General features: G+C 32.3%; 2 protein-coding genes across 2 annotated transcripts; one reads left to right on the plus strand and one right to left on the minus strand.

The window, feature by feature from the left end:
• Positions 1 to 4,033: 4,033 nt before the first annotated feature.
• Positions 4,034 to 8,024, plus strand: LOC115453277 (vacuolar protein sorting-associated protein 54). The gene is made up of 2 exons (XM_030181966.2): positions 4,034 to 4,406; positions 4,482 to 8,024. The coding sequence occupies exons 1-2, from the start codon at positions 4,312 to 4,314 to the stop codon at positions 7,042 to 7,044; spliced, it is 2,658 nt and encodes an 885-aa protein (XP_030037826.1). The 5' UTR covers positions 4,034 to 4,311; the 3' UTR covers positions 7,045 to 8,024.
• A 636-nt stretch (positions 8,025 to 8,660) lies between these two features.
• On the minus strand, positions 8,661 to 14,444 carry LOC115453279 (UDP-N-acetylglucosamine--dolichyl-phosphate N-acetylglucosaminephosphotransferase). Its single transcript, XM_030181971.2, has 6 exons — positions 14,369 to 14,444; positions 13,945 to 14,229; positions 13,620 to 13,734; positions 13,335 to 13,548; positions 9,389 to 9,620; positions 8,661 to 9,191 (listed from the first exon to the last, which is right to left on the minus strand). Exons 2-6 carry the CDS (start codon positions 14,082 to 14,084, stop codon positions 8,705 to 8,707), a joined length of 1,188 nt encoding a protein of 395 aa, XP_030037831.1. The 5' UTR covers positions 14,085 to 14,229; positions 14,369 to 14,444; the 3' UTR covers positions 8,661 to 8,704.

Below are 14,444 nucleotides of genomic sequence, written 5' to 3' on the forward strand. Positions count from 1 at the left end.
TTTTACTGTGTGCGTAATTAAAACATAAGTAAACCTATTGACAATTTACTACGTTTGTTTTATTTTTAAACCAGCATCGGAGAGCTAATGCTCAAGACTTGGTATACCAAGTTACCTATAGGCAAACTTATACCCAGAGATAAACTAGAAACTTGACTTATACCTACATAATATCCAAACATACATAATAGAGCAAGAGCCCGTGAACCCCAAACCTTCTCTATTTTATAAAAGCTGAAAGTTTGTCAGCGTATACTCCCACACAGGTAAGAACGATGGGCCATTATGAAGATTGGGTTACAGTGGCTTTGGCAGGTACACGGTACTACAGGTGTGTAAAATACCGATCTAGTTTCATCAAATAATAAAGAGAGATTTTTTGATATTACCTTCAGAAAATTATTAAAAATCACGTTATTCATTGACAGACACTTAACATCGTGGCAATCTCTTGCCAGACACCCTTAATGTTCATGAAATTATAATTTTGTTTGCGTTATATTATAAAAGCTGATTTTTATATATAGTACTTGGGTAATAAGTAAATAATGTTTCCTCGTTAGCCAGATGGTTTTGATAGTTCCAAGCCCCTGCCAGACAAACATTGTAAGTCTTAAGAAGAGATTCGTGATCAGAATGATATAAAAATCAGCTTTTATACTATAACGTAAATAAAATTACAATTTCATGAACATTAAGGGTGTCTGGCTAGGGATTGCCACGATGTTAAGTGTCTGTCAATGAATAACGTGATTTTTAATAATTTTCTGAAGGTAATATCAAAAAATCTCACTTTATTATTTGATGAAACTAGATCGGTATTTTACACACCTTTAGTACCGTGTACCTGCCAAAGCCACTGTAACCCAAACTGCATAATGGTCCATCGTTCTTACCCGTGTTGGGAGCATGCGCTGACAAACTTTCAGCTTTTATAAAATAACGAAGGTCTGGGGTTCACGGGCTCTTAGACTATAATATTATATTTTATAAGCCGATGCAAGAAACGAATCTAAAATGGCGGCTTGTACTCGCGTTGACCAAGAATCTTATACCCTCAGATTGACAGATAGTAGTACAGTTCGCATAAATATAAAATTTAAAGTCCAAATATTTTTTAAATTAATAATTTTTAATTAGCAATCAATCATAAAAATGGTAATTAATAAACATTAAGTACTTTTTACTAATATATTAAAGCTGCCTATGAGACGGTCCTTCACCGGGATTATTAAATTGTAGGGATTCTCTTCCCACATTTCTTAATTTTCAATCTAACAAAGCTCAACAACAATAACAAACAAGGAACAATGGATAAATAAGAGAACAATATAACAACGAATTCATAACAAACATTACGGAGCGTGTCAAGACAGCATAAAAGCAAATCAAAACTGATTATTTTTCTGTCTACGCTACGCGCGTGAGTAATAGACGGCTGGTGTATAAGCGAGAGAACACGATAAGTGCCACCATTTTAGATTCGTTTCTTTGATGGACCAAGTTATACAAACTTTCTCAATTATAACATTACGCCTCTGTTTCATAACAAAATATTATCTTGAAAATTTTAATTTTTCGAAAGATTTTTCACCCTTATAAAATAATTGTATCGAAATAAATACAGTGTAACCTTAATACAACGAGCCTCAATACATGCTGATTACTCTATTAAAAAATCATATTACCATAAGTTTCGCCCTTTGTCAAACCATTGTCATGTGAAATTAACGTTGAGTAGGACATACAAGAGGCGGTACATTTGTCCGGTATGTACATGATGACGTCAAAATGTAAGAGTGGCCCAAAATTATATATTGTACTACTTTAAATTTTATGTCGCGGCTGTCGCGTTACGCATTCTCCGTCTTTGGTAAACTATAGGACGATGAAAGTGAGGTAGAGAACCGCATACTACAAGTTACAATAGGACGTTATTTTACAATGAATTACTGCGTTTCGAGTCGCGAGCGAGAGGGAAATATTTTCAATGTTAACATTTAAAAAATACTGTAAGACACGCATTGAAGCGCTGAGCCTCACTACGCCTCGCCTCATTTAGTCATTCAAGTAGGACATTGTACTGGCTCAATGCTAAAAAGAGGCTACTCTTACAAACTCTTTTTCATGTCATGTCCTACCCAACTCTATGTGAAATATTTACACTTTTCAAACTGGATATGTACAGCAATAAAAATGCTGGCTTTGCAATATAACTCTAATAAAAAAGCAGATTACCGCCTACTTTCACATAAAATATTATAAACTCATCTATATTTTCGACGCCAAAAAAATTATAAATAACGGAGATACAATTTCGGGCGTCGTGACTTTTTAAATTGGATATTTCCTCCTATATAAGAATCTTATTATTTATTTTTAAAAATTATTCTTTGTAATAACAATTTTGTGTCAATGAACCCTCAAGATTATTTTTCTATCATGTCATCCAAATCGAATGAGCTATAACTCATATGATTTGGATCTTTTTATTTACTTAATTCATAAATTAACACCCTTTTGAGCTTATTGAGTGGACTAAAACTTACACGCCCATTTACCATCGTAATGTTTGCCGGCAAACATGACAGCTACATGACATTACGCGTGTCACGGAAAAATAACCTTATTATGTCGTTAATAATAAGGTTATATTCCCGTGACACGCGTAATGTCATGTAGCTGTCACGTTTGCCGGCAACATTCCGCTGGTAAATGGGCTAGACGGTTTCAATATCTTATCAACATTAAACAGATAACAGTTTACTATTACAACTCGATGGTAACAATTACACTCAATGGTACTGCTTTTTAACCAACTACAAAAAAGGAGGAGGTTATCAATTCGACGTGAATTTTTTTTTGTATGTTTGCTACCTCAGAACTCGCTCCTTTATGAACCGATTTGGAAAATTCTTTTTTTATTCGAAAGAATTTCTCTCCAGATTGGTCCCATAATTTTTTTTTCAACATCGCTTCTGTAGTTTGGTTTTAAAATTAGAAAAACTAGAATAATTATGTCGTCCAAGAAAACGAAATCGCGAATTTAGCTTTCCTGTGACGTATTTAGTTATGTTTTTGCATTGAGTTTGGTTGTCTGTACTTCTCTCATACTTATACATATAGCATAACACCTTTTCCCCGTGTCAGGGGTAGGCAGAGGCGTAACATTTCAACGCGATAGTCGTACTGTGTGTGAAACTTATCAGTTGTGTTTTTGGGTTGGGTTTAATTGACTCTACTTCTTACATACATACATATATTATGTATATAGCATCACACCCTTTCCCCTTTTTAGGGGTAGGCAGAGATGTAACACTACAGCGCGATAGTTGTAGTATGATCGAAATATATCAGTTGTGTTTTTGCGTTAGGTTTGCTTGAATCTACTTCTTACATACATAATATATATAGCATCACACCTTTTCACCTTTTCCCCTTTTCAGGGGTAGGCAGAAGTGTTACACCACAGCGCGATAGTTGTATCGTGAACGAAACACAACTACGCCATCGAGACGATCTATTTCTTACTAATACAAAAAAACAAAAAATAAAAATATTTTTTTACAAAAAATTAGACCGCCTTCAAAGACTACTGAAAACCAAAAAATAATTTCACATAACAGGTATATATTGGATACCAATTTCGGAGTCGGTGCCTAATTGAGGTGGAGGACCGTGTCATACAACTTGACAAAAAACTTGAACCTGAAATTTTACGTTCTAACTGTACTAGCTGTCAACGTAAGTCTCAGAACAATGACAAGCATATCGTTCTGAGACGTAAGCAATGACTATAAGTGCTTGTTCTTGTTCTGAGACTATAAGTAAAAGCAGCCATTTCAGAATCGTTTCTTTATTGCATCGGCTTGTATAAGCTGATCATGATTTATATTTATTGGTAATGCTAAATTAACTTTATTTCTAAAGGATAAGATTGTTTATTACTGGGTATATAAAATTCAGGTTTTATACATAAATGTACGAGTACATTTCAACTTGGCAGTGTGGTCTTTTGCCTTAGCCGGTTCTTTATTGAATTATTTAAAATGCTATGGACAGGGCACGTCAACGAAAAATTTTTAACACACGGAAAACTTCGGATTTAGGTTCAAAATATTATGAAATATCGGACTCATTAGGAGTGCGAAGCCATAAAGAATTATATATTTACGAATTTGACATCCACTTATCAAAAATCAGAACAAGTGATAAATTTAATTTGTGTACATTGAACAAGTTATCAGATTGGTGGAAGAGAAAATCAGAACATTTACTTTTGTTTTTGTATTAGGGCAAGACAAAAATGTTATGGAGAACAATTCCACTCAATGTATCAAGCCAGTTTGGCAAAATTGTATCCACTGTCCAAGACTGGTTTTCACTACAGCAACGGAATTTGAAAGGTTAGAAATAAAAATTAAATAATATCTAATGTTAAATAAAGTACCCATTTCCCTAATGGTTCGATATTGTTACAGACATATCCTAGAAAAGCACAGTATCAGAGAAGGTTCGTTAATTTTGTGCCAATATGGACAAAATGGAATGTGTTCATCTTTGCAATTTGGAGATCTACGTAAAGCTGGTTTTAAATATCATATCAGGGAATACCACAGTTATGTAAAGAGTCCCACAGATGATTGGACCTTTTATTCTTCCTCACAAAACCTCCCAGCAGTATTAAATGATCCCAATAGAGGTAAGCAGAGTCATTTTTTTACCAAGACATGGGGTGACAGTTTTATAGAGAAGGTAGAAATATACCCTAGCCCTTATTTGCCAGATATAAGTCTAGCTCACTTTGAAACCTATTGCAAAAAATTTAGTAAGAAATATAGAAGGCATTGCAGACTTAAAGAAAATGTGCCTGTAAAAACAAAAACCACAATAGTTGAAAATGACTGTGAAATACCAGATATATTTTATGAACAGGCATTACCCTTGAAAGATCCAAATGTATTTAGTAAAGTATTTCCTGGGCTATCAAACTCTGATAATACAAGCAGTGATATAAGATCATTACAAGAAACGTTAAGCACATACCTTGATGTCATTGAGATGAAAATATCAAAGCAAGTAGCTCAAAAGTCAGATGCATTTTTCCATGCCATGCTGTCACATGATACCATTATGGAACAAATGGCACGGGCAGTGAACATGGTTAGAAAAACTAGAAACAATATAAAGAATGTGAAGGATAATTTAACAGAGAGCCCATTGAAACTAATAAGTTTAACAAGAATTAACCAAAACCTTGGTCATGTACATGAGTTATTAAAATTAATAAGTACAGTGCAGCAAACACAACCAATGATACAATTATTGCTAAGTACATCTGATTATGTAGCAGCACTTGATCTAATTAGCTCAACTCAAAAAGTATTGTCAACTCGTCTTTCCGGTATTCAAGCATTTCGTCATCTTTCACCACAACTAACTGAAATGAAAAGATTAATTCACAAAATGTTAAGTAATGAATTTGTTAGGTTTGTAGTGTCAGACTTGAATAGACCTCTCCATGATCAGACAGAAATACCTGAGAAAGATAAAATTGTATGCATTGTGTCTGGCATACTTCGTCTTAAGGAATTTGATTTTATTGACACATTAAAAATTGAATCAATGACTTCAATTCAAGCTGCTATTAAACAATCCGTCATAGAAGTCATTTCAGAAAGAGATGGTAGTACTGAAATTGTTTTAAGAGGGTCCAGTGCAGATAACACTATGTTATTACATTATGAAGGTATAACATTTCTTCAAAAAGTCACCCCAAATTTGATGAATTTATTTAAAAGGATATTATCATTAACTAATTTAATAACAGAAATTTGTCAAATGGAAGATGTAACAGGAAGTGACAGTGAAGAGATGTCTCAAGAGGAACTTATATCAATGGAAGAAAAGATGAAGAAAATGATAGTTGCACTTTCAGATTACTGTAACGAACGGTGTGCTAACCTTATAGTAGCTAAAACTGATAAAGATCTTATACTATCAGATATGTCCCATTTGTCTGCATTATCTAAATTGATAGAAGATTTCTGTAATCAATGTGAAAGCATAACAGGACACTACAGTAATGCAATGAAGTTGGCATTAAGAAGCTTTGCAATGAAATATATCCAAAGCTTACACACACAACGAAGGTCACAACTTACAGCATCTCTGAATATTGAGAGGTGGAAGACAGTTGATGTCCCATATGAACTACAAAGTGTAATATCTAAAATATGTGAAAAAGGTGAAATACCAAATGTACTTCATTATGAAGTGGGAAAACCGGACGGAAAATTCTTAATAATTAACAAGGAAAGCTATGCAGTAGTATCTACAGTACAACTTTTAATAAAAATTTTACTTGAATATTGTGATGCGACAAAACAATCACCAGTTATCGTTCAATATTTAGTACATTGTATGTTGGAGCTAATTCGATTATTTAATTCTCGGTGTTGCCAACTAGTATTGGGTGCAGGTGCCATCCAAAGTGCTGGGTTAAAAACTATCTCAACATCAAACCTTGCATTAGTATCGAGATCGCTGCAAGTTATTTTATGGTTCCTACCATTGTTGACAAAATTGTTGGAAAAAAATCATTCTAAGGAATTATCGCTAAATGGTTTTGGTAGTATAGAATGTGATATAATTAGTCATAAGCAAGAAATAGAAAATAAGATTTGTGTCATAGTAAGCAACATGATATGTTCTCAATTAACTGGATGGGATGCCAAACCTCCTGTACCCTCTCAAACATTCCGTAATATATCTAAGCATCTAGTTAAATTACATGAAGCCCTTATTGATATACTACCTGCAGAACAAATACGAACTATTTATAAAAAAGTACATGATAATTTCAAAGACAAGTTAAGAGAGCAATTAAACAAAATGAATATTATAGCAAATGGTAGTCCTCAACATGGCGTAGTAACTTCAGAATTAACTTTCTATTTGCAAACACTTAAAACACTGAGAGTTATAAGTGAAAACGACACAGAAGACGATATTTTGTATGATATATGGATAAACCAAGCCTAATTCTTATTGCAATGATTCATTTTCCTTGGTTTCATATTTCATTTGTATGGTGTCATAATGACCTAATTACTTATATTTTATTTGTTTGCTAACCAGTGTATGTACATTACTTATTCTAATGTGTAATTAAAATGTGTAATAAAACTATTTATTTATATTGGATATGATGAGTCATAAGTTCTAATCCTACTGAAGTTATTTGAATGTTTAAAAATGTTGAACCTATCTAAGTATCAATAATTTACAGTGTACTCTCACATTAGTATACCAAATGTTGCTTTTAATGAATAAATAATTATTATACTGATTTAAATAAGTTCCATTACTACTACTCACTGGTTTGTTTTTGCGCCTTCATTTATATATCACCAGGTGACGCTTGTGAAATCATTGAAAAACGTTTCCTATTGATTATGTAGTCATAATATGCTAAGGATCTGTTTCACAATTTTCAAGTATTTTGTTTTGTATTGAACAGTTAATGTAGATAGTATGTACTAATTTTATTACCATTTATTTGGAAACAGATTAGTCCCACTTTTGTATTTGGTCAGCTTACACATGTGGGATGAGCTTTTGCTCAGAAGTTGTGAAGCCCTAAACAGGCAAACTGGGCTTAAATAATTTGAATATTATTTTAATAACTAAGTAGAATTTGATTCGCCAATGCAACTAATTGAAAATGAGTGTTACCCAACCTACACAATTTGATCGCATTCGTGAAGCAATACCACATATTTTGTATTTTGCCGCATTAATGTAGCGCTCATTTTAACACACTAAAATCGCAAATGCGTGCGCTGCAGTCAACACGACGTATTAGAAAGACTACTTAATTCAAAGAACGCTTAATTAAATGTGTATTGAGCAAACCATAATACATATTATCTAATTTAGGATCTAATTCTAAAAAATTGGCTACATAACATGGACACAGGTAATTTGCCTAGAAATAAAGATTTATGATAGGTAAAATTCAATATGTTTATTTAAATAATAAGAAACATCTCTCTCTCCATGATCTTTTTTTATCAATTATAAGGCGCCCTGCACCCGCGCGACCGACAAACTACACGCCGGGTCGTGCTGACTGCGTTACACCTAATATTATCGCGTTGATAATATTGTCCTCCAAGCTTTGCCTACTTAACTAAGATTTTTCAGCCAATTATCGTTATTCTGGTCTTGGATGCGGGTCTTACGTAGCTTATAAAGGATGTTAACACGATACACTGTTCAACTTAAGCAGAATAGAAGACTTCAATCTTCCTGGATTTAACAGCCATGTACATTGCACAGTGCCCGAAATTAAATTGTTTAAAAACGATTATTAAATTTTCTTATTTTTTTTTATTAAAATCGCCTTTTCACCACTTCTTTTCACACTTAACTTTCAAGGCTTAAAATTTGAGCGACAGGCAACTGTTGGTAGTCAAAGAAAGAGGGTTCTGTGCTTGTAGTAGTCAGCAATTTTTGAAACAGTTCCACGTCCGCCAATATAGTTTTCCAAATTCATATAAGTATTTGACATTGTATTATTTGATTAAAAGTAGTATATCGCAGGTCACTCGTGACGAGGAGGTTGTTTTACCCACACCAGGAAATAAAATATTTAGTTTGGTAATATATGATTTATTTTTCATACGCATATAGGACAGTTCTAGCCATCATAAAAGTATGACGCCAAAGGGTACCTTATAATAAAAGCTATACCGCTACATATGATTTGAAATATCAAGAGTCTAATTGTAAGTGATAACTCTGACATTGGCCCAAATTTGATCAAAAACAAGTTTATCAATGTCATATTATTTATAACTATACTTTCATTGTCTTCTTTTTTATCAATTACACGTAGTAATGTGCAAACATGAACTATGATTTTAGTCAAAGAATTCATGTCCTTTTTAATAATGATAGTTCTACTTGCTTCAAGCAAATCCGTTTCCCCACTATACTTGGGTAGCCTGTGTCGTGGACAGGGTACAAAATGGAATAATTGAGGCACAGAATAAATAAAATTTATAATTTGGGGCAAAAAGAAAAGAAGAACCGTTTTGCTGAAATGACTTAGAATACCAACAACCGCAAAGGTCATCCCGGATACGTAGCAAAATGTGTCTCCAACAAACACCTTGGATGGGTACCTGTAAGAAAATGCCAATCATTTTCGAATTCTCTGTACTTATACCAAATTTAATTCAAATTTTATTTAATTTCAAAGCTCATATAAATGTTACTCTAAGTCATTAATCTTTTATGAGCTACTTAATATTGGTAAGTATACCATTCATTACTATCTAGTGCTCCCAGTTTAACGTAATCTAGAAGATTTTAAACCTACCAATTATGCTTCATCAATGCCAAAGTAGTAGCAAGATAAGGTATCATAATTTGAAGTGAAAAAGCATGTGCTTTGTATTGATCTCCTCTTAATTCAATAATGTCAAAAATTATAATAGATAGTGCAATAATGACAGATTGGCCTACTTCAAGACCATTTATACCGGCCAAAATATTAATTGCATTTGTGCAGAAAACCGCTAACATTCCCATGTATATATAATAGAGTAATCCTGAAACAAACATTAATATTATAAATTATGATACATACAACAATGTAGTAGAAAATTTAAACAAGTAGCTCATGACTGAGAACTAAAAGACCGTTGAAGATCTTTACGATATATGTATAAACGTTAAAGTTTATCGTCAATTTAAATCGAAAATAGTGCTGACGCAATGACCGAGACTTTGGAATATGAAATACTTATATAGTCATGCTCAGTGATCGGGATTCTGATTAAGGCCGTCCCCCATCAAATTATTCATAAATCTTAGTATAAGCCCAGCCTTAACCCGCTTGACGTTAAAGTATCCAACGAATCACGATCGTTTACTCGGGGTCTTAAGCTTTGGTCAAACAGCAAACGAAACGGAACGGCGACGCACAGTGGTAAAGTTTGTATGGGACCGCGAAAAAAACTATTTTTGAGGAAGATATGAATTGAAATCGGTATTTTATGGTTAGATTTACTTACTATAATTATTATTATATAACATACATTAAAACTAACACTTTAACTTCATCATTTAAGGACATTTTTTTATGTTGTCACAATTTTGAAGCTATAAATGGGTCTGATGAAGTCAAGAGCATATGCATAATGTCTTCATTGGTTGACTCACGTGAACATTCCCTCGAATGATATAACCTATAACGTCGATAATCCTTGTTGCATGCTCTTTGAGCTTCTTCTATTAAAATAACTATAGATAGACCAGCCGGGAAAGTTATTTTACTACCATGAACAAGAACTTTGTGAACCGTATTGGTCATATAATTCGAAATGTACAAACTCACGTATAGTTTAGAAGGTTGGGTTTTTCTACGTGATCACCTCCATATCGTTTTGAACGTCCTGGGCCACTGTCTATACTCTATAGCATTGGATTCTGGAGGTATCACATTAATTGGAAATGTATTATTTGGCCATTCTTTGTTTTTGCCAAAAAAAAATATTGCTTTATTCTTGATGCGGCAAGCCACCTTTTCGTGAAATTAGGCAAAAATATTTTACTTGATTTGTTATGTATTTGTTATAGTATATTTTCTGAAAGATTTGCATAGTTACTTTTTAAACTTTTAATACACTTATGCATTTTGCGGTTACTAGATAATACAATGTTAAGTAACTCAACTTAAACATTTGCTGAAACTTGCCATAACTATCGAATACTGTATTAAGTACTTTGTCAAATCGGTATTAGTAAATAAAGAGGAAAATGATAATTTATGAATTTCATAGTCAGAATCTGTTATTTTCGTGTTAATTACCAAAATTAATGTGTTTGTCCTTGTTTTTTGTTTTTCCGACAACAAAGAAACTCCTAAGTTAAATGGTCATTTTTCAAAAGTTTGCAAATTATTGCAGCTGAAACCTATCTGATAGTTATTCTACATCATTAGGGTATTATTTATGATGTATTTTATTTTAACGCTCGTTGACGCAAAAAAGTTACAGCCAATGAAACAACAAAAATTGGCGAAATAAAGGTTAAGTATGTTGTTTGAATCCTAGCCATACATAAATTTATGTACAAATAATAATTATTTTATCGTTTTTAAATACCTTAATATATGCTTCCTTAAATAAAATAAAAAATAAAACTAAAGTATAACTTGTATAAAGCAGTGTGACACTTCAAACTAAAGGTCTTTTTTAACTCAATATTACGTCGCATCCAGTCTTGCAAGTTTGGGCCCTTAATTTTCCTATAAAGAATACACTAATTTAAATATCCTTCTAGGCTCAAGTTATCCAACTTGTCTACTTTAGGTTTACGACATAAATTATGGCAATATCTGATCTGAAAAAAATGGTATTTTTTCCGCGTTTTTACCACTGTGCGACGTAACACTGGCGGGACGTGAACAGTTGTAATAACTAGTATAGTTAATATTCCGTTCGAGAGCTTCCGTTAGGTACACTGCGAATACTGTTTAATTGACGCTATAATTATATATGACGAAACTGTTCCTCTTAAAAAGTTCTAAAAAATATATTATAAAACAGAGCCCCCGCCCTGCCGGTCTGAACACGATATATTCAAAAACTAAGCAACGCATTTTGATGAAATTTGGTATGGAGATAGTTTAAGAACCTGGAAAGGACACACGCTGCTTTCTATTCCAGAAAAATATATTGCGGCTCATTATTCCTGAAAAACTTTATCATCCGGGCGACGCCGCAAACAAAATTCTACATATTATACAGGGTCATTTTGACAACGCGTTACTAAACGAGACCACATACTAATCTACTTGGAAATAACACTTTACAATAAGTTAGTTGAGCCGTAGATATAAAATAAAAAGTGTAAGTTTCGAACAAAATAAATAATAATAAAAAATATTTTTAATTTTACGCGCGCTATAGTCTGTACTACCACACTAAGAGAATTCGTTGCAGCAGCAACATTATACTTTCAGTCAGAAATACATCCACGCGCACGTCATATTCACATTAAACCACAAAATTATCAAAATATCAGAAATCTAAAACCAGGATTTTTCGCGACAATATTAGTTATTAATGGATGATTTTTGGCACAATGTCAGGAAAGGTGAAGACGAGTACATATTATGTGGTTTTATTTAGTAACGCAATGTCAAAATGACCCAGTATGAATAGAAATGTATGTTTCTATACATTGTTTATTAACATTATATCTTAAATTATAATAAGGTTCAATTTTTTTTTAGATTGTAGGGATTTTTGCATTTTATTTTTAGTAGATTATATTATGTAAAAAACATCTAATTGTACTCAATGCAAAAATAATCTCATCCTATTTTATATTAAGGTGTATCTTGGATGTTGAAGGTCAAAAACCATTAATTTTAACGTGGTAGTATATAAAAGGTATACTGAACTTAACACAAAATAAAAATCATTAATCCTACATAACTTTTAGGAAATCCCAACATCTTCAAAGTCGAAGCTCCTATATCAATGAAATTGAAAGGGGACCATTCCAAAGCTATAGAAATTCGCAGGCAAAAAGGGTCTTTACATCAGATTAGGCTAAGAAATGATTGCTCAACATAAAGAAAAATAGATTTTGACAAAATAGATAATCCTCCCTCTGGAGTCAGCCCTTGGAGGTGGTTTAAATAAAAAAGGTTAACTTTTTCAAATGACACATTAAAAATGAAGAACAGACCATTTTTCTCATTCATTATACTAATGTATGGCATATTTATAGTCCTGATTAATAATTATTATAATAACCTAGTCCAGGAGTTCCCAACTGGTGGCACAGATAAAAACATCAGGGAGTTTGTGGAATACATTAAAAACTTTTAGAAAAAAAAATGGGAATTAACATCATGATGCCATTATTGGTTCATTATTTTAGTAGTCACTAGTGACATGAATAAAATTCTGAAATTATAACTAATGGTTTTAAGGTAAAAGAAACTAACATATTAACTTAAAATTTTTAAATAAATTGTTTAATGAGTTTTTCACTATCATCAGCCAGAGGATGTCCACTGCCGAACTTGGGCCTCCCTATAATGAGTCTTTACCTAACAGTTATTGGTTAAATATAAAAAACAAATTACATAGTAACAAGATGTATGTTAATATATCATTTGTTTAACAGTATTAATCATGCTAGGAGGCATAGAAATATAATTTAAATTCCAGAGGCAGCATGATGAAAAACTTATTTTCATCATGTAAATAATTCTAGTTTTTTTTAAGAATTACAAAATAACATACCGATATTGATGGATATGCCGAACCATTGCCTTAATGGTATGGGTACAATAAATGTTGTAGAATTAAAGTTCACATAGTATACTACTAGGAGTGGCAATGATGCCACTGTGGGAAGTAGCAATTTGTACCTCCACCTCAAGTCCAAGACATCATCAGCAAAGCCCAATAGTAACATGCAGCATATTGATAACAAGGCAGCTAAAAACTCTGCAAACTAAATGTTTTGTTTTATAACAAAAATTGATTGAATTTATAAAAAAATAACATTTTGGTTTGAATACTTACCTCATTGTGGGGAAAATTCTGAGTGTCCATTAAACTATTCCCAAAAATTATTGGAATAAATAAAAAGCTTACTACCAAAAAAACACATCCTGATACAACTCCTATTGCTTCTGGGCTGTAAAAAATTTTAAAATAATTATTAATTATCACTGTATAAGAGATTTGCTAAAATACTAAAATGTTTACCATACAGTTATATGCTGAGATCCAAAACAACATTGTATTATTAGAATAATACAATGTTGTTTAGGTTTTGTCACTAAGAAAGGATATAAACTATAACTTAGGACGTTATTTATTAGATTAGCTACAAAATATAACTTACATTTTCTTTTTTTCAGTTTTGCACAAGTCGATTCCGTATAAACCGGCTTTCACGAATAAATTCAAAAGTTTTAATATAAGTTCATCAGTGATAAAATAGGCTATTAATGACAATATAACTAACAGTACTAAATACCACATTTTCACTTGTATTCCTTAAAACTATTTATTTCAGACTATAACACAGGTTATAGATGTATACTCATCTATATTTTCACTTTACATGTATTTCCGTGTAATTATAGGCGAACTGACATCCTGTTCGTTACTTTCTGTTGATATAACTCTGTAAAATACTCTTTAAATTATAAAAGTTGTTGGGATATCATATTTTTAGGATATATATTTGTATTCTCTTTGGTATATATTTGTAGGGTTATGTGTCGATTGGCTATTAACCTTCATTTGACAGATTATTATATTACCTATGAGGGTTAAAATTGAGGTGAAAACTTATAACGTGGGTTTTTTTTTAAATCTTTATTTTCTTACGTAGTATTT

The sequence above is a fragment of the Manduca sexta genome, chromosome 24 (assembly GCF_014839805.1).
Source record: "Manduca sexta isolate Smith_Timp_Sample1 chromosome 24, JHU_Msex_v1.0, whole genome shotgun sequence".
In the NCBI taxonomy this organism is placed as follows: Eukaryota; Metazoa; Arthropoda; class Insecta; order Lepidoptera; family Sphingidae; genus Manduca; species Manduca sexta.